This window comes from Phodopus roborovskii, unplaced genomic scaffold (genome assembly GCF_943737965.1).
Source record: "Phodopus roborovskii unplaced genomic scaffold, PHOROB, whole genome shotgun sequence".
Lineage (NCBI taxonomy): Eukaryota > Metazoa > Chordata > Mammalia > Rodentia > Cricetidae > Phodopus > Phodopus roborovskii.
Window position 1 is genome coordinate 51,270,356 of NW_026126418.1, and position 27,427 is coordinate 51,297,782.

At 40.5% G+C, this 27,427-nt stretch overlaps 1 protein-coding gene across 1 annotated transcript in view; it reads left to right on the plus strand.

The window, feature by feature from the left end:
* Neb (nebulin) overlaps positions 1–27,427 on the plus strand; it is a 178,569-nt gene that overhangs the window by 38,914 nt on the left and 112,228 nt on the right. Inside the window, exons 32-52 of the mRNA XM_051183847.1 lie at positions 80–286; positions 1,506–1,610; positions 2,332–2,439; positions 4,217–4,528; positions 5,478–5,684; positions 7,317–7,421; positions 8,896–9,003; positions 9,862–10,173; positions 10,878–11,084; positions 11,449–11,553; positions 11,705–11,812; positions 12,358–12,669; positions 13,759–13,965; positions 16,417–16,521; positions 17,471–17,578; positions 18,780–19,091; positions 19,218–19,424; positions 20,535–20,639; positions 21,752–21,859; positions 25,177–25,488; positions 25,673–25,876. Of these exons, the coding sequence (XP_051039804.1) occupies positions 80–286; positions 1,506–1,610; positions 2,332–2,439; positions 4,217–4,528; positions 5,478–5,684; positions 7,317–7,421; positions 8,896–9,003; positions 9,862–10,173; positions 10,878–11,084; positions 11,449–11,553; positions 11,705–11,812; positions 12,358–12,669; positions 13,759–13,965; positions 16,417–16,521; positions 17,471–17,578; positions 18,780–19,091; positions 19,218–19,424; positions 20,535–20,639; positions 21,752–21,859; positions 25,177–25,488; positions 25,673–25,876 (3,864 nt within the window). The remainder of the gene's footprint in view (positions 1–79; positions 287–1,505; positions 1,611–2,331; positions 2,440–4,216; positions 4,529–5,477; positions 5,685–7,316; positions 7,422–8,895; positions 9,004–9,861; positions 10,174–10,877; positions 11,085–11,448; positions 11,554–11,704; positions 11,813–12,357; positions 12,670–13,758; positions 13,966–16,416; positions 16,522–17,470; positions 17,579–18,779; positions 19,092–19,217; positions 19,425–20,534; positions 20,640–21,751; positions 21,860–25,176; positions 25,489–25,672; positions 25,877–27,427) is intronic.

A 27,427-nucleotide genomic window follows, 5' to 3' on the forward strand; every position in this document is an offset into this window, starting at 1 on the left:
AAGTGCTGTGGCTCCCAGGGTACCGTCCCCTCGGGTCCCAGAATGGGCCTGGCTCTCATCCTCTTCCCTCCCACCATAGAATGCCTACAAGGAAGACTATAATACCTGGATGAAGGGCATTGGCTGGATACCAATTGGCAGTCTTGACCAAGAAAAAGTTAAAAAGGCAGGTGATGCCCTGAGTGAAAAGAAATACAGGCAACATCCAGACACCCTCAAATTCACTAGCATCGTGGACTCCCCAGTGATGGTACAAGCAAAGCAGAACACACAGCAAGTCAGTGATGTAAGTACAGCTGGGGAGATGGTGTGTGGGGAGAGGGAGGGGTGCTCTTTAAGTGGTAAGTGCCTACTCACTGTGTTTACTCTTAATGTCAGTGTCTTTGCATTTCTAATTTAGCATTCTGTGCATTCACTGTTGTAACTGTGCAGGATGGAGAGAGAGCTCAGTGTAACAGAGCAATACCTGCCCTTGCAACAGACCCAAGCACCCACTTGGGGACTCACAACTATACGTATCTCCTGCCACTTCTGACCACCACAGGCACCATGCATGTGGTGCACAAACATACATGTAAACAAAACACACACATAAAATAAAGAGATTTTAAACTGTTAAATAAGTAAATAAAAAAGAAAGGGGAGTCAAGACCATGATGGGGAAACCACAGAAACAGCTGACCTGAGCTAGTGGGAACTCATGGACTGACAATTGGGGAACCTGCATAGGACCAAAGTAGACCCTCTGAATATGGGGAACAGTTATGTGAGTTAACCTTTGGAGAGGGGGCTGGTAGTGGCACCAGGACCTATCTCAGGTGCATGAACTGGCTTTTTGGAGCCCACTCCCTATGGCAGGATATCTTGTTCAGCCTTGATGCAGAGGAGAACTTGGTCCTTCCTTAACTTGGTATACAAGACTTTGTTGACTTCCTAAGCAAGGCTTTAGCTGGTATGGGGAGTAGATGGTGGGTTGGGGGGGCACTAGGGTTGGTATATAAAATGAAAAATACTTTTTTAAATAAAAAATTAAAAATTTAACTTAAGCATTTTTTATTCTCCAGGCACTAACTTTTTAAAACTGCCCTTTATAAAATCTTCCTTTCAACTGCCATTGGATACATTTAAAAATATTCTACTTACTATCCATACATGGATATAAAATGTTTAGAACCAACCTACACCTCCCAATCCCTTCCTTCAATCCCTTCTCTATTGCCTCCACTCCTTATTAGATATGTTTGTCTGATATAAAAGGTTTTATTCCAGGACAGTGGTGGCACACACCTTTCATCCCAGACCAGAATTTGAGAGTCTGAGGATGTAGGCCAGCCTAGGCTACATAGCAAGATCCATACAGGAACCAGGAGGAGACAAAATGGAGGGGAAGCAGTGGGTGTGTGTGTGGGGGGTCTACTAAGAGCATCTCATTACATGTATAGTTAATAGCTTTTCCTTTCAGCCTGGTGGGAAAGGCATTTTATTTTTGTGTCTGTGTATTGCAGATTTTATACAAAGCTAAAGGAGAAGACGTAAAACATAAATACACTTTGAATCCTGATCTCCCACAGTTTCTCCAGGCCAAGTGCAATGCTTACAATATAAGTGATGTAAGTAGCATGGGTTTCTGATGGTGTGTGAAAACTTGACATGGCAATAAAATAGCAGGGAAGCATCTAGATGATTATTGAAGTCAGCTTTCCACTCTTAGTCCCCAGCAGGGCATGACTCAGGGTGGTGGCCTCTTGACTCAAGTTGGCTCTTGGCAAGAAAGGACCTCTTCATGGAGTGTGGCATGCTTCCTTACACAGAGTACATTTCATATTCTCCTAAAACTTCTATTTTGTTTTCAGGTTGGCATATAGGTGAGGAATTTCAATCTTCCAGGAGAAAAATGAAAATTAATGAAATCCATTATTCATTAATTTTCAAAAGATACTTTTTTTTATAATAGCCTTAAAATTTGTAAAGCTGGCTGTCTGGTCATCTTTCATAAGACTGGACAGCTTCATTTTCTCTTAAAGGGTCCCCCCATGGACCAGAGACCCTATAGCTTTTACTATTCCTTCCTTTATCCACTCTAGTTTTCCAGTATCCCTCTTCTGTATGTGCCAAGGCCAGATTAATCAGTGAGAGACCTGTGATTTTGTGCTAGATACAAAGTGTAATCTTTTGCTGATGTGGTTTCTTGGAAGACTACATGCAGTGGGGAATCCAATTCCTTAGCTAGTATATGCCAGAGAACTAAAGGACCCAGCCAGCCATTCAGGGTTCCTGGGCTGATTGGTAAATAGTGTGCTGATGCTGATTCTCTTTGTTTTTCTACCTAAGGTCTGTTACAAACGGGACTGGCATGATTTAATAGCCAAAGGCAACAATGTCCTAGCTGATGCAATTCCCATCACAGCAGCCAAGTCATCGAGAAACATTGCCAGTGATGTAAGTAAAAGTTTTAGGTTGCCTTTTCCAAAAGTAATCGGATACACGCTTGCTTGGGAATACATATGCAATTAACAATGTTCAAACTCCCCACAAAGTAGTGTTTTGCAAACCTGCCAACATTGTTGAGTTTTTTTTTTTCAAATTACTCCACTTAGTAGCAGTGTCATAAGTCTAACAGTGGCTTTCTCCCCTGACTCATGATGAAAATCACCTTTGCTGACACATTCCCTGACAGCTCGCATTTATTTTCAGTGAGAACATGAAATGAATGACAGTAACATGTTAAATTCAGATGACAGCCTGCATTACAAAAGAATGTTACATATTTACAGATACTCCATAAGCCAAGTAGGAACCCTGCCACTTTTTTGTTTTTTGTTTGTTTGTTTGGTTGGTTGGTTGGTTTGGTTTGGTTTGGTTTGGTTTGGTTTTCAAGACAGCTTTAGAGGCTGTCCTGGAACTAGCTCTTGTAGACCAGACTGGTCTTGAACTCAAAGAGATCTGCACTAAAGGCGTGCACCACCACCACCTGACTATTGTAATCATTCCAGTCAATTGATGTCATTTCATCTATGTCTTATTGCTGTAAAAAGACACCATGACAGCAACTCTTATGAAGAAAACATTTGTTTAGAATGACTCACAGTTTCAGAGGTTCAGTCCATTATCATCATGACAGGGAGCACGGCACACCAGCAGGCATGGTGCTGGAGAAATAGCTAAGAGTCCAAAATCTTTCAGACAACAGGAGTTGACTGAACAGTCACACTGAGGGAAGCTTAAGCAAGAGACCTAAAGGCCTGCCCCAACTGTGACATACTTCCTCCAACAAGGCCACGCCTCTTAATAGTGTCACTCCCTTTGGGAGCGGTTTCCTTTCAAACCACCACTATGTAGAGAGGGGTATAAAGTCACTGCAGCTTTCCTTGCAGGGAGGGACTGACGATGCCTTCCTCAAAGCTTTGCACACAGTACATATCACTCTGAAATACACTTCTGATTTAAACGGAAAGTGAACTCTATCCCTTCCCCCCACTGACAGGTTTGTGGTGCTTTCTAATACACATCGAGTAATTCCTTGGTAACCCTTTCACCTGTTAAGTCCTAGCATATGAATTCCTTTTTGCATGCCAGTGCTCATTGTTTGCAGGGTTTGGGTGGATTTGCATTCTCTTGAATAAATATTGAGGATCTGATCTGTGATGGTTCCAGCAGTGAAAGACCTTAAGCAGATTTGCTTTAGGATGGGTTTTTATTACTGAGAAAACCCAGTAGCAGTTCCTGGCTTAGCTGATGTTCCTTAATCCATTTGTGGCTACTTCAGTCCTGAGCTTGCCGAGGGAGCAGGTGATAGAGGTAAAAGCTCAACTGCTTGCATGGCTGATATTCACATCCATGAACAGAAATCACAAACTGGATTAGAAAAGGCCACATCCCCATGAAGCTAAAAAACATTGGTCTTATATTTGGAAGCTGTTGTGTTCATATTCTGGTAGATTTTAAAAGTAGTTCTGTATACAAGTCATCTCTAGGCATTAAGCAAGGGATGCTGGGTGGAGGGATAGTTAAATTCATCATGAGACTCCCTTGAAGTCCCAGCAGAGTTTAAAAGGTTTTTTGTTTGTTTGTTTGTTTTTCTGGAAGAGGTGAGGTATGTGTTTCATGAAAACTCATCTGGAAATTCTTAATGTTCTATTTAGTTTTGTGTGTGAAAAAATCTTGTACCAAATGTTATCAGTCCTGGCACATGGCTAACCAAGTTCTGTCCCCACAGTATAAATACAAGGAAGCTTATGAGAAGTCAAAGGGGAAGCACGTTGGCTTCAGAAGCCTCCAGGATGACCCCAAGTTGGTCCATTATATGAATGTGGCAAAGTTGCAGTCAGACCGAGAATACAAGAAAAACTATGAGAACACCAAAACCAGTTACCATACCCCTGGGGATATGGTTAGCATTACTGCTGCAAAGATGGCCCAGGATGTGGCCACCAATGTCAACTACAAACAACCATTACATCACTACACATACCTGCCTGATGCCTTGAGTCTGGAGCACACCAGGAATGCTAATCAAATTCAGAGTGATGTAAGTATTTGTTACATAGCAGACCCAATGACATTTATTCTTAAAGGATAATCATTTCAGCCCATCTTACTTGGCTCAAAACACAATTAAAATGCTTGAAAAATATGCATTAGATTGAACAATATTCGTTCAAGAACTCCTGAAGCTGCATTTTTTCCTGACTTTCCATGCTTACATTGTAAGCATTAGCATCATATCTGTTAATTTATAGATGAAGATAGGACTGTGTTCTATTGGCATAAGGCACTTTGCTTCTTAGCCAGAGGTGCCCCCATGAGCCTGCTTCAATGGTAATAGCTGGATGATGCAAAATTGAATTCCCAGTGCTTTCGGAATTCAGGAAAGTGGGTTTTTGTTTGTTTATTTGTTTTTTTTTCTTTTTTTTAAACTCAAGGTCATGTGGTCACCCATGTAAATTTATGTAATGAGTCACATCAAACTAAGAAGGCTCTGCTTACAGCATGATTCATAGAGAGCCACACAGGGAGCTGTTCAGCATTCAGGGCATTTCTTTTTGCAGATTTCTGCAGGGCTTGTCCTCTGTCAGGGGAAGAAATAGGATTGTTACTGAGCAGTTGTGAAAAATCTCTCTGCCCAGCTAAGGTCAGAAATAACCTGGGTGGACAGTGTGGGTGAAACTCAAACTTGCAAAGTTTCTAGTGAAATTAAAAAGAAAGCCCAAGTTATTGTCAAAAGAGACCAAAAAAAACATCCATAACACCCATGGAAATGCATGACCTAGATTCCCTTATGCCTTGTATAATGCACTCTAACAACAGACTTGCTTTTTCCTATTCCCAGTTCCTGGTAATAAGCTGAATGACAGACTAGACACAACACACAGGGAAAATAATTGCTTTCATTTCTTTTGGGTAGAATTGCAGCTCCTGGAAGCTTCGCTAACTATTCCCGAGGCTACCTTCTCATATGAGCTTACTCTTTTTTGCAGAATGTGTACAAAGATGAGTATAACAGCTTCTTCAAGGGCATTGGGTGGATTCCCATTGGCTCTCTGGACGTGGAGAAGGCCAAGAAAGCAGGCGATGCACTAAACGAGAGGAAGTACCGGCAACACCCGGACACCATCAAGTTCACGAGTGTACCTGACTCCATGGGCATGGTTTTGGCTCAGCAGAACACAAAGCAGCTAAGTGATGTAAGAGGTTTTCCTTTAAAGGTTTAGTCTAGGAATAAAGTCCATGACCAAGCCACACCCCTATGCTCCTTCACTCAGCAGGTGAGGGTGTGTCTATGTGGACACATACACTCTTTCCAGAGGCTAAGGTTCACATTCCACTTTGGAAACGATGTTGAACTTGAAGACTGGAAAAAGGGGTCTCTCCCACTTTGCTGTATTTTCCCAGCACAGTCTGTGCTGTTCACAGCACCTGCATGTGATAAATAGGAGATGAGTGTTCCTATTACCGTCTTCAACTTGGTCTGAATTGCAAAGGCTGTTGATTGATTGTCGTGAGTTGCAGCAGTTCCACCAGATACATAGAGAAATGGCATAATGTCTTAGTCCTCTTGCATAACAGCTCATTATGTGAGGTGCTCTTAAGATGAGGCCTCTGGGTAAGAAAGCAGCGGTTTATTTGTTGCCATCATTTCTGAGGCCAAGTCCCCTTTCTTCCAGTCAGGGAATTTACAATGCCCACTGCCTCACATAACAGTGCTTTCAGAGTTCTTTTACAATGCCCCTGGGAAGAGAGGTGAAATTTAAAACAAAGACTGCATTTGTTTTAGCCCCAGATGTTGGAACACAGGGGGCATTTTACTTGCCTGGGACCTACAGATCATCTGTGGGTCTCATCCCTTCATGGTAATCTCTGCTTAGGGATATGTTGTCCTTTAGTGCTCATAAATGCTGGGGATTCTTTTGTGCTGAGGAGGGTGTCACTTCTGGTTGTGTTTGAGTTAGCTAGGAAAATGGTACTCACTGTACTGTCTGCTGCATCTGAATAAATCCCATCAGCATAAACCTAGATACTCAAGCCAGAAATGTGCTGGTAACTTTTGATGTAACCCCCTCTGTGCCCTCCCCACATCCTGTACATCTGCCAAGCCTGTGTCCTAAGTAGCCAGTTTGCTGCAGGACTTGTCTTTGATCTACCACCCAGCAGAGTTCCCTGTCTCTCGTGTGCATGACTGCAATGGCTTGGTCTTACAGTCTGGGCTCTCTAACAAATGAGACCCATCCTCTTATGTTTACACTCTCTTGGGGATTACTCCTTGAAATTCAAATTCAAACTTACTAGCTTGGGTGAAGAGACCTCTGTTCCATGGACTGCTCTCCTGTCTATCTAATCCTACTTCCTTCCAGTCCTGGATGTCAGGTTGCCCTGAGTTCCTCTATGTGGCCAGGCCACTTCTTGCTTTGGGGCCCTAAATGCTGCTCTTCTGCCCATAACACTCCCTTGTACCTACGGCTGAGCACACACACTACCTCTGCCTTCATAATTGTCCAGGTTTCTCTGGTATGGCTGTTGTAGTTTCAACATATCACAAATTTAGCTGTAGTTTATAGTTTTCATGTTTGTGCAAAAACATGCCTTTTCTATGTAACTATAAGCTTCAAGAGGAGAGATTTGCCTCTACCTCCTCCCGCACCCCCCCACCCCCCACCCTCCCACCCTCCCCAACCCTGCTTTAACCACAGAACCTACCCCCTACCTGGTAAGATGAAGATACAAATATACCTACCCCAGATTCCTGCCTATGATGGCGTATGCAGTTGTCAAGCTCATGCTGTGTCAACTCATAGCACTACATGCTTCTTTCTTTGCAGTTGAACTACAAGGTAGAGGGCGAGAAACTGAAGCATAAGTACACAATGGACCCTGAATTGCCACAGTTTATCCAAGCCAAGGTTAATGCCATCAATATGAGCGATGTAAGTATCTGACCAGGTGTCAGCCTAACATTGCTTTTGTAGACATTCCTTTCCCAATTCTGGGTAACTCTTGTACCAATTGTAGACTGTTTGAGCACTCAGATGGGTACTTTATACAGACTACAGGGGACTAGGGGTCACTATAAAGTTTTGCCTAACATATGTTTTTTTCTAATCATGAGCTGTGTCTCACTAGTAGATGGTAAATACACTTTATAAAATGGTATCTAATTAAGAAAAACACATAGTATGGACAAGACTGGAAAGTGTAGGTGCAGTCTGCTCTGTTCAGTTTTGTTTCAACCATGTATTAAAACTTCTAGAAGAGTTTAGTTTCCTTCTGTGATTCTTGGGACTTTTTAAATAACTACTTATTAAATAGTCTGGGCATGTATTTGGTTACTGTGCTTAAGCCCAGATTTGTGAAGACAGGAGTTACAGCATGTGCCTGTAATGTTAGTAGCCTGGAACATGGGTCATTGACATTGAAGCTGAAGAATCAAGAGTTTGAGCCCAGCCCAAGTAACATAATGGGACCTCATCTCAAAAATAAAATATAACAAATAGATCCAACATATGAACTCTAATTTTAAAATGTAATTATACTTGTAAAAAAACTATTTATTTAATATATTTTTAGACAAGATTAGCCCTCACTAGCCTAGAATTCCCTATGTAGACTAAGATGGCCTGGAACTCAAGAAATCTGCCTGCCTCTGTTACCATAGCCAACACCTGCTCAGGTCTTAATGGTAGCTTAATTTAAAAAAAAAATTGCTTAGTTGTTAGTCTTAACATTAACATTTTAGGTACTACTTTGAAGGGATTTTTTTGGATAACCATTTCTATGCTTTAGGCCCACTTAATTTTTTTCTCTTATAATACAGTATAAAAGCATTTTAACAGTGAAAGCTACAGGAGCTGTACTGTATCTGAATTTTAATATTTTGACAACAATGACTTTCTCTAACTTTAAATGCTTTATTATGAAAAGTTTGTCACAAATATGACATTCTTGAAGGATAGATTGAAAGTACAAAAACTGATAAAAAATGTTTAGTTATCCAACAAAGTAGCCACGTTCCATTGCTTTGTCACACAAATATAGTTGAGGCAAATCTTTAGTTGAGATTATACCATGTATTGCTTACTGTTTTTGAGTTGTTCTTGTTGAATTGGATTTTTGTTTTGTCTGTCTTCCAAAACAAGGTTTCCCTGTATAATATGGGCAGGCCTCAAAACCATAATCACTCCATTCAGTTTCCCCAGTGGTAGGACTATTGGCCTGTGTCTCCAGGCTCTATTATAGTTCACAAAAGAATGTAGCAGACACACAGGTGATAAGCCAATCACTTGGCTGCAGGTTCTCTTAGCAGAAGGGAATTTAGATCTCTTGTAAAAGATACATTGGTGTCTGGTTTCAGTTTGTCTTTTAACAGTGTCAAATGATAGATCAACCCTTTGTTTCTCACAGGCTCATTACAAAGCAGACTGGAAGAAAACCCTTGCCAAGGGTTACGACTTGAGACCAGATGCCATTCCCATTGTTGCCGCCAAAAGTTCAAGGAACATTGCTAGTGATGTAAGGCAAACTTATGTGTGTTTTATAATCTGCATATTGTACACAAAACCATGATCTATAGAGTGAAATGCATGAAAGATTACAATATAGAAGTATTTTCTTATTTCTAAGTGCCTTTGCTATTTTATTACTTCACTTGAAATTATATTTTTAAACTCCATTAAAAATTTACAGATATGTTTTCTTTTTATTTATGCAAAGTTTTGAAAATCTTATTGTTTCCACTGTGAACTTAAAAATTTATTAAGATGTTGTCAAGAAAAAGTTTCAGTATATTAAAATATGACCAAATAAAGTCCCCAAATACTTTAAAAGAATATACTGTTTTAATTCCACAACTTATTTATATAAGAAATAAATGTAATGAAACAAGAGAAACTTGGAAGCACTGTAGGTTAAATAACAATGTTTTAATTGTTTTCTAATTATGTATTCTAGATGAGTTGATATAGTTATCATAATAGAGTATAATTCATTCATTTTAAGTTCAATAATTTGGAATAGGGCTTTGGTAAAATGGAGTCATGATTACATGAATACTTTTTAAAAGTAGTATAAGTTATTAATGGAAATGAGACAGAAATATACAACTGCTTAATAAACTTTTCAGAAACCTTTGAGCACATTCAAAGAATCTGCTAATGAACGATGTAGATATAAATTGCAAATTATTATATTATTTATTATTCTCAGAACAAGTATTATAGTCATCCATTAGAAATATTTTACAAGTTTTGTATTAAAATACTAAATATAGCTTAGAGATTGTCTAGATTCAGACTGAACTTGGCCTTTGTATAGATTGTTAAATAAATTCAATTTATGTCAAATTTCTGTGTGGCCCTCCCTTCCAAATAGTGCAAATACAAGGAGGCCTATGAGAAAGCCAGAGGCAAGCAAATTGGCTTTCTCAGTCTTCAGGACGACCCTAAACTGGTTCACTATATGAATGTGGCCAAAATACAATCAGATCGTGAGTACAAGAAGGGATATGAGGCCAGCAAGACCCGGTACCACACACCTCTGGATATGTTCAGTGTGACAGCTGCAAAGAAGTCTCAGGAAGTTGCAACCAACACCAACTACAGACAGCCCTACCACAACTACACCCTCCTGCCTGATGCTTTGAATGTGGAGCACTCCAGGAACGCCATGCAAATTCAGAGTGATGTATGTACCAGAGTAATGGGATGGTTAGTTTCCATTTTCATGGGATGGGGAGAACCAAGGTCATCAGAGACATATTCATATTGTACCTGACCCAGGTCTGGGCCTTTCACCTGACCCACTGTGCATCTAGGGATTTACAGAGTAAGGTATTTCATTCACGTAATTACATGTTACCCATTGTTGTTACACACACTGTGTGTGTGTATGGTGTGTGTGTGTGTGTGTGTGTGTGTGTGTGTGTGTTAGATCAGTTGATGTATTTTGTGAAAAAAAATTAAGACATACAATATTCTTACCAATGCAATTTTAAAATTTCTCTCCTGTTTCGTTGTAATTTATTTTATTTTGTTTTGCTTTTTGTTTTCAATTTAGCCTTACCTGAGTTCACTGTGTAGTACAGGCTGACCTTGAACTCACAATCCTGTCTTAGCCTTATGAGTCCTAGGATTATAGACATGTATCATCATGTCTGGCTAAGAAAGTTAGTTTTTAAAATAAATTGTTACACTAGGATTTCTAGTTTAAATCCACCATGAATGCAATCAGTTTCATAACCACTTTGTTCTAAAAAAAACTATAGTGAGTAAACACTAGAAAGTCTCTCCTCAGTACTACCCCTCCTCTTTTGATAATAAGTCTTATAGCCAAAGAAACCCAAGGTCTGCTTCTTTCTGAAATGGAAATTTTCTTTCTTCGTGATAAAGAATCTGTACAAATCTGACTTCACCAACTGGATGAAAGGTATCGGCTGGGTCCCAATAGACTCCTTAGAGGTGGAGAAGGCAAAGAAAGCTGGAGAGATTCTAAGCGAGAGGAAGTATCGCCAGCACCCCGAGAAGCTGAAGTTCACATACTCCATGGACACCATGGAGCAGGCACTTAACAAAAGCAACAAGCTGACTATGGATAAGGTGAGAACCTGAGAAGCCTAGAGTGCCCTTTGTGAGTCTTCAGCACTATTGCCTCATGACTAGCGTCTGTAGTGTGTATGTGTATACATATATACACATACACACTTTTTAAAAGAATATAATGGACTCCACTGTTTCTAGAGAGCTCTTCTCTATTGACTCTTTGACAAGACAGAACTACCAAGGCCCCACATGAGTGTAAAGTGGGGCAGGATGGCGCCTGTGTCAGGAACAGGGTTCCCTTGCCTAACGATTTTTCTCATCAGCCTTAGCCTCTTCCACTGTGTAGATGCATCCTTCCTCTTGCTCCCATTATTACAAACCTGCTCCACTGTAGAGTCATGTGCTCACCTTGTCATTACAGAGGCTATACACAGAAAAGTGGAACAAAGACAAGACCACCATTCACGTCATGCCCGATACTCCAGACATCTTGCTCTCCAGAGTGAACCAGATTACCATGAGTGATGTGAGTATATCCATGGTGAAGAGGTGGGGGGTGCTGAAGGAAGCTCACACTTGTGGGACATCTGCCTCTTACATGGTCACCATGCAGGAATCAGGAACTCCGTTGTAACTGAATTAACCACTCCCTGCTGTTTCTCTGGTTCCTGGTTTAGAAACTATACAAAGCCGGCTGGGAAGAAGAGAAGAAGAAAGGCTATGACCTGAAGCCTGATGCCATCTCAATAAAGGCTGCAAAGGCCTCCAGAGACATTGCCAGTGACGTAAGTGTTCACCTTTGGGATGAGTGAAGGTGCAGACAAGCCAGGCTTAGGCCTGATCATGAAGTGGGGTCAGCTCCCCAGCTGGACACGCTATCCCAAGACACTTCACACAGACCAGCTACCCTCTAATCTTTTGCTCATTATTCAATGTAAAAAATGATCAGGTCATATTAAAATAAGGTATGTTAAGAGTATTTGAATTATGAAAAAACAGTTTTAAGCAAATTTAAGGGTGTGATCTATTTGTTTTACCTATGAGACCCATAACCAGCTCTCTCCCTAAAGACACGTTAAGGAATTGCACTTCAGCTTTTTCTGTATTTACATGGTGGGAGAATGAGGCGGGAACACACTGCTCTTGAGATTAGTCTCCATCATATGAAGCACAGAGCTCTTGCTTCCAGGCTCTGCTGCTCCCTTTGCCTCATTACAGACAGCTCTGTATATCCTTTACCTACACCAAAGCTCGGAGCACACAGTGAATCACATTTCATTCTCTTACCTGAACCATTTACTTCATTGCCGTGTTTTTTGTCTGTCCACAGTACAAGTACAAGCAAGCCTACGAACAAGCCAAAGGGAAGCATATTGGCTTCCGCAGCCTGGAAGACGACCCCAAGTTGGTACACTTCATGCAGGTGGCCAAGATGCAGTCAGACCGGGAATACAAGAAGGGCTATGAGAAATCCAAGACATCCTTCCACACCCCAGTAGACATGTTCAGTGTGGTGGCAGCCAAGAAGTCTCAGGAAGTGGCCACCAATGCCAACTACAGGAACATAATCCACACCTACAACATGCTTCCTGATGCCATGAGCTTTGAGTTGGCCAAGAATATGATGCAGATTCAGAGTGATGTACGTGAAAGTGACAGACACATTTGTAGTGCCATTACCCATATCACAAGCAGCTCATGAGTGACTAGATGTAACAGCATTTAAAAAATACTGAAAGAAATCCACCTGTAGTTTCCTGAAGAGGTGTCTTACTCATTCCCTGAATGAGTAAAAAGAAATGCATTTCTTTTTAGTGAAGGGAGGTCTGTTCTAGAAACTAAAATCTTAATCTTTCACAATTGGTGCTGCAGTCACCGTGGCTTCCACATTCAGCAACAGCAAATTGATTTGGTTTTAGAGAGAATCCATTGAAGGAAATAAGCCTGGTAAAGAGGATGAAATGTGTAAAAGGCTCTTGGTAGAGGGGTGAGAGAGAAAGACCAGCATGGTAGTGTGTGTCTGTGATCCCAGTACTTGGGCAGCCACAGCCTTCACTCTCAACCAACTTCCCTCCATCGCCTCTGTCATTGTAGTCACCTCTGTTGGCAGTCGAATGTTGAGGAGGCCATGACTGAGGAAGCTCTAGGGATGAATAGAGGGAATGGTTTCATAGCCATTATAAAATAATGTGCATTATAAAAATCAAAGCAGACCACATCGAGTCAGGCCTAGATTTCTCATTGGAGCAGGAAACTGAGCCATGAATTTTCAGGGAGACACAGCAATGTCTAAATGAAACCACCTTGTACAGTTATAAGGAGAAATGTCTCAGCCGAGGGGAAACCCACACACAGTTGTACCAAGTGCTAACAGGATTCCAGTATGCCTTAGAAAATGGTAACAACAGTAGATGATCAAATACTTACTACTGGAGAGAAAAATCTGATTTTCAGAATTAACCTATCAATGAAAGGAGATTTACTAATTATGTGTCAGGAGATCATAGTCACATGGCAGATGAATTTAGTGGTTCTTAACACATTTATGAAGGCATCAGAAAAACAAAACACCAAGATACTTGTTCATTGTCAATTTCTTATGTGAAGAAATAAGGCATTTAATATGCTGCAAGTTGAAAACAAGTGGAAATGATGGCATGTCAAACACACATCCATGATTCATGGGAAGCTTGATTTCTTCTGATCCCTGATTTATTTTCCTCTCCGGTAGAATCAGTATAAGGCGGACTATGCTGACTTCATGAAGGGCATTGGATGGCTCCCCCTGGGCTCCCTGGAAGCTGAGAAAAACAAGAAAGCCATGGAGATTATTAGCGAAAAGAAGTACCGCCAACACCCAGACACTTTGAAGTACTCCACATTGATGGACTCGATGAACATGGTTTTGGCTCAGAATAATGCAAAAATTATGAATGAAGTAAGTCTTGCTGTGGTGTACTGTTTCATATACATCAAAATGAATCCATTACATTTAATCTGCGGACTTTGCTAGCAGGAGATAGCATCCTTAATGGTTTTCCTTACTTAGAATAAAAGGTCCTATAGACTATAAAAAGACAGGAATTATTCTTAATTCGTAGTCTCCAAATATTTAATGAACCATCCACCTCATTGACATAACAAAATGAATGGTACCCTTTTGTTGTTGTTTGGTTTTGAGATAGGGTCTCATGTAGCCTCATTAACACTCAGAACTTGTAGAAAATTGACAGTTCTAAAATTTGAGGATGACTTCAAATTTTTCATGTAACCATAGATGATGTTAAATTTCTAACCCTCCTGCTCCTACATCCCAATGCTATAATTATACCATGGGTCAGCCCAACTGGTTTATGCAGTACTAGAGATCAAACCCAGTACATGCTAGGTACTCCACTAATGGAACTACATCCCCAGCCTGGTGCTCTTCCTTGACTATGCCATATAAGGATGAGTCCTGCCTGTCTCAGGTGAGAGTGCGGCTGCTGAACCAGCAGCCTGTCGGTCAAGAGTGGGAGCTGTAGCCACACTCCCACCATTCCATTGTAATCACAGAGATCCCATCCTGTGGCTGCAACTTTGGAACTGATAGTAATTGTCCCATGTCATTGCTTCCTTGTGTCATTAATTAATTAGAAAAGCCTTACTGGTTTGTTTTGCTATACAAGATCCCCCATGGAAGGCCTCACCCTCCCTGGGGAGCAGAAAGGAGATAGGATTAGAGTTGGCGGGGCAGGGAAGGTGTGGAGGGTGAGGGAACTGAGATTGACATATAAAACAAGCTTGTTTCAAATTTAAGTAAAAAATAGTATCACTAAAAAAGAAAAAAAGAAGAAAAAAATGACAGTTCTAATTGAGCTGGACAGACATCTGAATTATGAGCCTGTCTCCTCCTCCGGGGACAGGATTGTACAGCTGACCCATTGCTTTGAAAGGGACTTTCCGCAAAGGAATAAGCATGGATCTCAGTGTCCCTTTTATTATTTAAAACCTAAACTGTCACAAAGATGTATAATCTTTTAAAATAGTATTAAATGAGATACTTTCCGACTGGTAGCATCCAAGGGTCTAAAACAGGAGATCTGGAGAGTGACGCTCAACCTGGTCTACACAGCATGATCCTGTTTTAAAAGCCAAAACCAAAGAAAGAAACATTAGATTCTTTCTCTTTTTTCCCAATATTAGTGATGAAAGTGTCAGAATAGTGAGTGATACCAAGGTGAGGATCATAAAACAATTAATGCTGAGGCTGAGAGAACTTATTATCAAATTCAATTCCCCTGAGAGGCAGGGTTCCTCCAGCAGGATGCACAGTAAATCAGTGGCTGGCCTGGATGAGAAAGGGATTCTAGTGACTAGCCATTGCCTTTCCACTAGAACTCCACCATCCCTGTAACAGTCCCAAACTGTATGTGTGTAGTGTGTTATAGCCCAATTTAATATCAACAACTTATTCCTCTTTGACACTGTCATGTATGCGGGTACTTAGTGGCCCTGTTGAGCTCAGGGCTACCATATTGGTTTAAGCAAAAACATTTTCTTCATCACAGAAAGTTCTACTGGGTAACACTGGGCTAAAGAGCAGCCACCAACAACGTGCCAGATCTGTGCCACTCACCATATCTATGAGCAAGTTTATATTAATGTAAACATTTAGCAAATATTTGTGAAAAATGAACATGTTTCTTATCCTACTGAAATTTCCATGTGTGCAGAGACACACGCATATGTTTCTTCTAGGTTTGAGTATCTGAAATGAGATGCCAATATGGAATTTGAGGCTTTAAGTATTTTTTCAGGATAATACCTTATTTTAGCTATTATGGTGACATAAGTGTAATGATCTGTAGAGGAGAGGTCTGGTCAGAGGGAGAAATTGAACTGTAATGCAGATTCAACAGAGCCTTGACCAGTGACTGAGAGCAGATGACCAAGTATCCAGCTGTCAAGAGCTGGCCCTTCCTGGACAAGAAACCTGAGTGGCACATGTCCAAGCATTGTTACTGTATTAGGAACAGACTGGAAACTCCAGATTAATGACTATCAATGGGTAACTGCTTAAATCTGTTGGATCATGCCCCTGCAGTTTCCTAGATGGGATGAATTCTTTTCAGAAGGTTCCAAGATGTCTAAATCATATTTTGATATAAAAAAGAAAAGGAAAAAGAAAGCAAATCGTAAAACACTGTCTTATGATTTTACTTTCTCAGAATGCTTAGAAAGCTCTAGGCAGGAGAGTCCACCTCTAGGCTTCAGACGAAGGATGGAACACCATCTTTTGTCTTTCACCTTCTCTGCCCTGTTATTTTTCACTTAGAAAGACACACGAAATACCAACACCTGAGCCCATTTTAGGAGTTTTAAATTCTACCTTGCACTTTTCCTCCAGCATCTCTATAAGCAAGCCTGGGAAGCTGACAAGACCAAAGTACACATCATGCCTGATATCCCCGAGATTGTTTTGGCAAAAGCAAATGCAATTAACATGAGTGATGTAAGTATAATCCCCCTGTTATCTCTCTTTGTATCCTGTTCCCACCAGTAATAAAAAATTAACTCACTGGTATCTCTTAATTTATGAGATAGAACATTTAAAAACTAATAGACTATTGTGTTTTATTAAAGATAAATTAGTGTCTGTCCCTCTCTAATCTTTGCTAAAATTTGGAGCAGGGCTGTTAATGGGCTGGGGCAGTAGCTAGGGTTTTGAAGAACTATCGGCTTTCATTGCGGGACATTCCCTCCTTGAGCTGAAAGGCCTGGAGCCAGAAGAGAACCTCAGCCTTTGGAAATCCTCCACCAAACTGTGGAGATGATCCCAAAAGGGTTCAAAGCAATCAGAAGAAGGAAAAAAAAATGAATGTTTTGAACAAGCTGGGACAAGTCCTATAATAAGGAATGTGAAACTTTCACTAGAAAATTTGCTTATGTTTAACCTCGTTTCCGTCTTTTTCTGTCTCTGGTTGCTGGGTCCTCCTCCAAGCTGAGCAGGTTTTTTTTTCCTTCTCTTTGTTTGAATTCCACAGAGTTTTAGAATTGCTGTTTTTCATTTGACTGTGGAATTCACACAACTATTAATATAAATAAGAGACCATTATAAAACTAGGGTGCTCTTTTGGTATGTGAAGATGGCTGGTTTGCAGTCTTTTGCCTCTTACTTAATCGCAGTGAACAAGTAGAAGTCTGCTAGATGCTATTATCTTCACAGTATATTTTCAACCTCACAGCCATCAGGACCTGTCCTTTTTGTAATGATAACTAAAAGCACAGTTGAGCTCAAATAATTGTTTTACTTTGTTTTTTCTCCCACACATGATGATGTCTTTCAGAACATTCAACCACTGAACCACTGGTAACATAACTCCCAGACAGAATGTCTTGCTATACAAGTCAGTCTTCTAGAATAAAGCCAGGTTTTCCTGTTGCCTTTCTTCTCTTTACAGAAACTCTACAAACTGTCTCTGGAAGAGTCTAAAAAGAAAGGCTATGACCTCAGAACAGATGCAATTCCTATCAAAGCTGCCAAAGCCTCAAGGGATATTGCAAGTGACGTAAGTGTGAAGAGTGGCCAGTAACCAAGCAGAACAATAGAGGCACAAACAGAGTGAATGAAATATGAAAGTAAAACATGATCCAACATGTGCTCCACCAATGCCCCTTGACAATGCTTGCATCCTCTTGGACATTTCTGGGAAAACCTACAGATACCTAATCACAGAATGCTAATCATGCTAATCACGGATCTCAGCTCCCCTCTCAGGAAGTCTAGATGAACTCTGGGCTTCTAGGCCCCTGTATTCCCAGCAGGTTTGATGCTGATGATGGCTGCTGTTTCAATAACAAGGAAAACTTGCAGTCTCATTGTTAAAATATCAGTGGCTTGGCATCAGCTATGGTGGGTGAACTCAACGCCACATAGATGTATGAACCCTGTGAACTAGGGCTCCCCACAAACTGAGAAAGCTGGTATGCCAGCACAATACTGTCATATGATACTTGATCTGTGCCCCCAAGAATCTGCTCTCAGAAGTGTTCAATGGCATAGAGTGGACAGGTGCACCAAGAAAAGCACTCTGTTGTTTCAGGGTATCCTCTCTCCTTCTCCATCCCACCCTGCATCCTCCCTTCCTGCGGAATGCTTCTGGCTCACTCCCATTGCTTAGAAACCCTAGTTCTTGCTCTAGTACACTAGAGTCATATATTTTTCCCAGTTCCTCCCCTGTAACCCTCACATTCAACCTCATGAAGAGAGGCAGACTGAGAAGCATGGTGTAGTTTGCTCCCTCTCCTTTGTGGAAGCTAGATGGAAATAGCAACATTTCTTCTTAGTTTTGTCAGTTTGGAGGAAAAAAAATCCTCCAGTATATGAATCTGCTCTAAAATTATGCTTTGCGTCCCATACATGGACCAGTTTTTCAGCAGCAGATGAGTGGCTAGTTTATTTCCCTGGCAGCAGTGGACTACTTACACTGAGCTTGCTTTTTCTCTCATTTGCTGTGATCTTCCTGTAACTGCAGAGTGTGAGAACAAGTCAGTGTAGTGCAGTATAGTCTGCACCCCAGTCCTAAGTAACTCAGTGTGTGGTCTCATATAAAATTGGGGCTGTGATAAGAACTCTGCTGCCAGGCTCATAAGTAAATATCAAAAATGTGTTTTGTCAACAGTGGAGCCATATACAACTACCCATTTTTATGAACTACAGAATATTGATGGTAGGATCGTTCTTCTCATTAATTCATATTTTCTTTGCAGTATAAATACAAACACAATTATGAAAAGGAAAAGGGGAAAATGGTTGGTTTTCGCAGTCTGGAGGATGACCCCAAATTGGTCCATTCCATGCAAGTGGCTAAGATGCAGTCTGATCGAGAGTACAAGAAAAACTATGAGAAGACGAAGACCAGCTATCACACTCCTGCTGACATGCTGAGTGTCACAGCTGCCAAGGATGCCCAAGCCAACATCACCAACACTAACTACAAGCGCCTTATTCACAAGTACATCCTTCTCCCAGATGCCATGAACATCGAGCTGACCAGGAATATGAATCACATCCAGAGTGATGTAAGAGAACCTTCCAGCAGAGGGTTGGCTGGGTCCCTAGCATGGACAGAGACATCACAGTCTTACATATCATAATTTGTATTTTAACTGAAGAGGTAAAGTCAAGTTTGTCTCTTTTTTTTATAGAATGAATATAAACAAGATTACAATGAGTGGTACAAAGGGCTTGGCTGGAGCCCGGCTGGTTCCCTAGAGGTGGAGAAGGCCAAGAAAGCAACTGAATATGCTAGTGACCAGAAGTACCGCCAGCATCCTAGCAGCTTCCAGTTCAAAAAGCTGACGGACTCCATGGACATGGTGCTGGCAAAGCAGAATGCTCACACCATGAATAAGGTAGAGAGAGCATTGCTCTGCCTTCCTCCCAATCAAGAAGAGGTCAACAAGCCATAGCCCTTACTGAGGGAGGTGAACTCAGGGCCCACCTTTCTAGGGCACAGCAAATGATTACAGTGCATTGTTCTGCACCATGTTTCAATGTCTACCTCTTGCAGTGCCTTCTCTTATGTTTATAATTGGGTTAGAAATTGCTTAGATTTCTTAAATACATATGTCCTAAGTACTTTCATTCCATTCTAAAGATAGAGAAGATGCAAAGTATTGTTTTTGCAGATCTGACATTAAAGCCAGATATGACAGCACATCCTGTAACCATAGCTGTTGGAAGGCCCAAGGATCTCTAGATAAATAGATGGATGGATGGATGGATGGATGGATAGATAGACGGATGGATAGATGGATGGATAGACGGATGGATAGACGGATGGATAGACGGATGGATGGATGGATGGATGGATGGATAGATGGATGGATGGATGGATGGATAGATAGACGGATGGATAGACGGATGGATGGATAGACGGATGGATGGATAGACGGATGGATGGATAGACGGATGATGGATAGACGGATGATGGATAGACGGATGATGGATAGACGGATGATGGATAGACGGATGATGGATAGACGGATGATGGATAGACGGATGATGGATAGACGGATGATGGATAGACGGATGATGGATAGACGGATGATGGATAGACGGATGATGGATAGACGGATGATGGATAGACGGATGATGGATAGACGGATGATGGATAGACGGATGATGGATAGACGGATGATGGATAGACGGATGATGGATAGACGGATGATGGATAGACGGATGATGGATAGACGGATGATGGATAGACGGATGATGGATAGACGGATGATGGATAGACGGATGGATAGATAGATAGATATAGATACAGACATACATTTGAAATATATCAAGTCTACTTTTAGGAAAAGAATATGAATTTGTTTTTAATGTATCTTCAGAATCCTAATTTTTTCCTGTTTTCTAGTTCAAACTGAGTACATTAGACTATTCTGTTTATCCTCTCTCCTATTTATCCTTAATCATTATTCAGACTTAAAAATATCTCTTCTCCCACATCCTAGCATTTATACACTGTTGACTGGAATAAAGATAAAACCAAGATTCATGTGATGCCTGATACACCAGACATTTTGCAAGCCAAGCAAAATCAGACACTGTACAGCCAGGTAAGGAAAGCATGTACATAAATGACTTATTTTGTCTGAAAACTTACTAACTTAAAAGCTGGTATAATAAAAAAAGAATAACTAATGTAGGGGCTGGAGAGATAGCTCAGAGGTTAAGAGCACTGACTGCTCTTCCAGTGGTCCTGAGTTCAATTCCCAGCAACCACATGAGAGCTCACAACCATCTATAATGAGAGCTGGTACCCTCTGCATAACTCTATATATTCAAGAAAAGGAAGGAAGAAAGGAAGGACAAACTAATGTAAATGCCAAAGCAATGGACATGCATCAGACTCTTTATTCTAGAGGGCTTTCAAGACACCTAGGAACAAGGGTGCAAGCTCTGTGCTAAAGGAGACAGGGCTACATCTGTCCAATTTCCATGCTCATTGTGCTTGGTGCAAGGAGAGTTGTCATAAATAATGACTGAAACATAAAGTTTTGTTTAATAGATCTGATACAAGTTTTGACTTTGGTATCTATGAGTTCCTTGATACTGGAAGAACCACCTATTCTGAAGTTTGGTTCCTTTACTACTAAAGTCAGGACCATAAAAGTACCTGTGACATGAGATTTCCACAAGGAGCAAAGGAAAAACTCCATAAGGTGCATGGCACGGTACCCAGCAGGCAGAGGGTCCTAGATGGCCATTTTGCTATGGTGATTTTTAACATACTACCAACAAATTTGCCTAGAACAGCTAGCTCATCTATTGAAACTTACAAAAGGCATTTATTACTTTAATCATGTAGGTAGTTGAAATTGTGTGATCCGATTTTCTTTTTTAAATTATTTTAATACCAATGTTTAAAACAGTAGTCCCAGACTTTTGTTAACTCCTGGAAGAAAGGTACCTCATAAATTCAGTAGGATAGGATTTTTGCTAAAGAGTAGAGGCTGTGTTAAAATACACCATCAACCCATAATGAAATGAAAAACATAGCTAGATCAGTGCTGTCAGTGCTGAGTCTGTTCTTATGATCTGCTTGGTTTTACCTGTGTTTAGAGTCCGAGTAGATGATCATTGGGCTCTGTATTCACTCTCTACATAATTGGTTTGTCTGCAATTTCAGTATAGAAAAAGTGGTGCTAAAGACTGTCTTTCTTTTCAGAAATTCTATAGACTTGGTTGGGAAGAGGCTCTGAAGAAAGGCTATGACCTCCCTGTTGATGCGATTTCTGTCCAGCTGGCCAAGACTTCAAGGGACATCGCTAGTGATGTAGGTCCCAATGTGGGCAGAAGGATTACTCTCAGCTGGGTGGGCCATGGATTGTTGGTTACTGTAGAAATGCACTTATGTGCCTTCTCCTCTTTCTACCCTATTTACCCATGTCAAAGGGAGCTTCCCTAATCACCTAGTGGACCAGAGTCCCTCTTAGACCCATTACAATAAGGTTCTATTCCAGATAGTTCAAAGAAACTAGACATTGTGGGCTTTTCATGCTTTGCCTAAAATTAATATTCCTGTTTTCTATGGATCTATTTTAGACAAATTCAGGCCAGATCAATGTCAGCAATCTGATGCTGATAGTTTTTACCTGCATATGTCTGAAAATTAGTCTGAAAATTTACTCCATCCTTACACTTGCATAATTATAGTAAGTCAGCTCTAGGATCGAAAATCCCAAAAGTCTCAGTTTATGCTCCCTTGGCTAGAACTGATTCGAAGAATAATGCTATTTGTGTTCCACAGGGCAGATTCCTCATATGGCTGGAAAAGTTGGAACCTTTGGTGAACACACTACATGTGGTCCCCATATCCATTAAATTTGGTATAAAATATACTTCATTTGCTTATAATATTTCATTTTGCTAATCCCAAAAACTAATTAGAAGAAATTCAAATCATCTTGGGTGGACAAGCTCGCTCTGTGGTTAATGGAGCTTGCTGGCAAGCTTGACCATCTGAGTTCAATCCCTGGAGCCCACATAAGGAAAGGAAAGAACTTACTCCCGAAAATTATCTTCTGACCTCCACATATACACTTTGACATACATGTACCCACACATGTACACATCACACAAGTGAATAAATGTAGTAAAATTAATTAATGGCAGCTGGTTTATAGTAGCAATAACTGCTGCTGAGCCCAATAGCCTAAGTTTAATCCTGGAAATCCACATGATAGAAGGAAGAAAATGACTACTATAAATTATCCTCTGACCTCTACAAGCACACTGGCAGAAGTGTTTCTCTCTCTCTCTCTCTCTCTCTCTCTCTCTCTCTCTTTGTGTGTGTGTGTGTGTGTGTTATAGTTATAAAATCTTCTAAGGATTCTGTTTTTAGAGAGTGAATTACCAAGATTTCAGAGAGACACACATCCTCTTAAAACCTTTAAAATAATGATTTGCAAGCCAGCTGTATTGGCCCATACTTTTAACCCCAGCACTCAGATCTCTGTGAAGCCAGCCTGGCTTACATAGTGAGTTTCAGGAAAGTCAAAGTACATAGTGAGACCCTATCTCAAAAACAAATAACAACAGCAGCAAATAAAAACCCAATGGCAAAGATGGTTTGCTTCCACACATAGGCTGAACTAGGAGGGGAAAGAGAACCTAAACACAGAATCTTAGAAGAAATTCAAAGAATACAAGAGGAAATTCTAATTCAAGTGGACACTCCAAAACTACCAGCAAATAATTTGGGCTCTGGCTTTCAGATCAAGACTTTACTAAATCAAACTGAAATAATGATGAACCTACATAGTAAAGCAAACTCGTTTTCATTTAGTGCCATATGCTAATGAGAGACTAGCAATTGAAAGGACATCAATAATTTCTGAACAACCCAGTGGCCAATAGCTCCTCATTTTATTTCTTGCAAACCCAGATGAAATTTCACAGTTAAATTAGCTGCATGTGAACTTTCCCACCACAGGAGAAATTGTACTCCCCCTTGGCATCCAGTGGTTTTTATATCTGTAACATTTCATAAAACTAGAGGCAAGTTTTAAGTGTGTAACTTAATAAGTTAAACAAATAGAATTTAGAGTTGGAAGGTGGAACGGTTATTCCATTCAAGCCCCTGCAAGCATCCTGCCTTCTCTTCATGCATGGCATGGAGACAGGATGAAGTGCTTAGATCCCAAAATGCAGAGGACTTCCACAGTCCTTCAAGGCAAGTATTTTCCCCGTTGACTGTGCTGAGTTAGTATCATCAGACTTATTGTTTGTGTGAGATATTTTATCAATCAGTGCCAAGTCTGGGTTGTTGAATAACAAAAAGTAGCTTATTTCTTCTTCTACTTGACATTTCTTCAAACATCCCAGTTTCCTCATTCTCCTTTGGTTTTAGTTTTTTTAACTACATTGACTTTCTAATAGCAGTTCATTCTATTTGTGATTTGTTTTGCTTTGTCATCCAATGGAGTGTCAAATTTTAGTGTTTTGTTGATACAGGAGCTTAGGCCAGCTTCAGTGAGCTTCTGCTATGTGCTTATCTGTGCTCTGCACAGAGAGATAGCCCTAACCCTGCTTTTTATAAACAGTTGCCAGGCTGTCCATATTAGGGGCTGCTGAGTTGGGTAGGTTTTGTATTACTGATCAGAACACCTCACAGAGACAAGAAAGGAAAGACATTGTATTTTGATTTGCAGTGTCCATCATGGCAGAAGAAGCATGGTGAGAAGCTTGGTTTACATCACTGCAAACCAGAAGATGGAAGAGCTGACACCCATACAACTTTCTCCTTTTCCTTTTTCATTTGGTCCATGCCCCTGGTCCATGGGACTCTGTGACCTATGTGCAGAGTGGGCTTTTCCTCTTCTGGAAATGCCCTCACAGATACACCCAGAGATGTACCTTTAATCTTTTAGATGATTCTCTATCCAATCAAGTTGACAGTGCAGAGTAACCACCCTAAGATTGTAGTCGACTTTAAGTCCAGAGTAGTTTGAATGCATGTATTCTGAGTGAGCAAAGCCTATGTCTGTGAAGCCCATTATGTCATTGTACTTAATAGCAATGTAGTAATGTCCCCAACTAATAAAAGTACTGGATTTTACTTTTGTTATATAGTTTATTTTCATCTACTTGACAAAATATTGAACTGTTACATAATTTACTTTTCTAACTAAAATGCCAAAATATTCCTATCTGTGCCTATAAGACATAGATTCCAATCTAGACAAGCTATATGATAAAATCATGTGTAAATTCCCTAGTCTACATTTTAGCTTGTTCACCAGGTCATATATCTTCATAATTTTTCTGTCCTTCAGCCCCTATTTTTCTCATAAGCATGTGAAAAGGATTTTACTAAATGTTATCCTAAATTCAGCTGCACAATGTCTGGCACATATTTCTGCCTTTAGATGGAATTAATTTGTCATGATAATCTCTCTTGAATACAACTGCACTTATTTTTGGATAGTTCTAATTAAACGGGACCTTACTTATGGAAGAAAACGTTTCCTGTTAGGTTAGCTCGGAAATAATTTTTTCACATCCGTTGCAGGGGAGTGTATAACAACAAAGCCAGTTGAGTTTAACTTGGCTTTTATTTATGTTATTAAAAAGACTATTTCCTGATTTCAGTTTAAATATAAACAAGGCTACCGGAAGCAACTGGGACACCATATTGGATTCCTGAGTGTGCAAGATGACCCAAAGCTCGTGCTGTCTATGAATGTAGCCAAGATGCAGAGCGAAAGAGAATACAAGAAAGACTTTGAGAAGTGGAAAACCAAGTACACCAGCCCAGTGGACATGCTGGGCGTGGTACTGGCCAAGAAGTGCCAGGCCTTGGTCAGTGATGTGGACTACAGGAACTACTTACATCAGTGGACGTGTCTGCCCGATCAGAATGACGTCATCCAAGCTAAAAAAGTCTATGAGCTACAAAGTGAGGTCAGTGTCTTATTACATTTGGTAGCTTAAAATTGCTCTACATATTAATAGCCATTTATGTGAAGAAAAAAAACAGATGGGAAAGGGGAATTATCATTGACGACCTTAAACACACCCGTGTAGTGTATAGACTCTCCTAGTCATGGTGAAGATAGAGATGGGATTTTGTTTTGTCCTTTCCTAGAACATGTATAAGTCTGACCTTGAGTGGCTGAGAGGCATAGGATGGAGTCCCTTGGGTTCTTTGGAAGCAGAAAAGAACAAGCGGGCTTCAGAAATCATCAGTGAGAAGAAATACCGTCAACCTCCAGACAAAAATAAGTTCACCAGCATCCCTGACGCAATGGACATAGTTCTGGCAAAAACAAACGCCAAAAACAGGAGTGATGTAAGTATTTCTTTACAAACTGACAGACTAGGTTATAGTGCTTGCTACCTGGCAGTTAGGAGCTTTCACTTAGTAAATGATAGAACAGCAAAGCCTTGTCTCATTTGGTACAGCATAATATTCTATGTTGGTTTGATCTACTTGAATTGTTAACCACTTTACACTAAATAATATTAACACAGTTTATTGTCATCTTAGTTCAACCAAATTTCCTTACTTAGATAAAATGTGATTTAAAAAATATGTTGAATGTGTTTATTCTTTGGAACCTAAGTACATTAAGGACCTAGGTATTTGGGGGGTGGGACAGAGCATGGGGGCTTGATTCTGGGAGCTTTATGCAGTGGAAATGTTACAAAAAACAGGTTTGGGTTTTTGTTTTGTTTTTTTTTTTTTTTTTGTTTTTTTTTTACCACAGAGCCACATCCCTCAACCCTTAAAGGGTATATTTGCTAAGGATATTTGTCTAGCATGCATGAGTCCCTAAGTTAAATGCTCAATACCACAAAAGTGTGTGTGTATGTGTGTGTATTACAAAATGATCATAATGCATTTTAATCTAGCTGAATCAAGATCATGCATAGTAAATACATATTCTGCCTTTAATATTCCTCTCTGTCAGGGACACAAGTGCTTGGCATAGAGTAGGTGCTTAGTAAGTACTGACTAGATGAGATAAGCAAAAATAGCTGTGTAGAATGTCTTAGGCACAGAAAGACAAACACTATTGCTCCTCAGTCTAAGCTGGAACTTACAAGCAGAACTAAGTGTGGTGGGATTCTGGAGCATGCAAGGAAGTTGAAATGGATACAAGTGGTAATTGTGTAGGTCTTAATAAGCTCTTTGTACGCTGTGTTCAATATGCTCTGCTTTTTAAAGGAATGTGTTAGTTCTGACCTGATGCTGATGCATAAGGCCGTATTTGTAACTCCTCTTGTCCTAACCAACCACTCACAGACATGCAACAGTTTTGTTTCCCAAACACTGTAGCTGATGTGAGCCTGCTGGACTCTTCCTGCCCTCATCCCCATTCCTTCTCTTTTGGTCTTTGTGATACAACTTTGAATACAAAAATTGAACCAACAAGCACATTTTTGGCTTGGTTTGGTTTGGGTGTTGCCTCTTTCTTCAAATTTTAATTTATTTGAGAAAGAAGCAGAAAAGCTCTGAGAAGATGGGCAAGGGGAGTGAATAGACCATCAAGCTGACCAGTCCCTGCTGAACAGTGTGCCATAGTTGCAGGGATGCTGAAATAGATTCTGTCAGGGCTTTGCACACGTAGGCAGAAGCAGAATCAGCTAAGGTCCCTGAGCCTCTTCTTTTGAATAGCATTCATTATGCATTCTGTGGGGTCAAGATGGAGGTGGAGAAATTGTCTAGTTTACTGGTTCTCAACTACTGTCCCCTGAAAGAGATTTGAAGAGTATCTACATTTTTCCCTTTGCTTGTCCCAATTTGGAGGTGGCGTGCTACTGGCCTCTAGTGGTTAGGAAACGGGAATGATGCTAAAAAAAAACCTCACAGGACACAAGAGTGTCCCCTATAATCAAG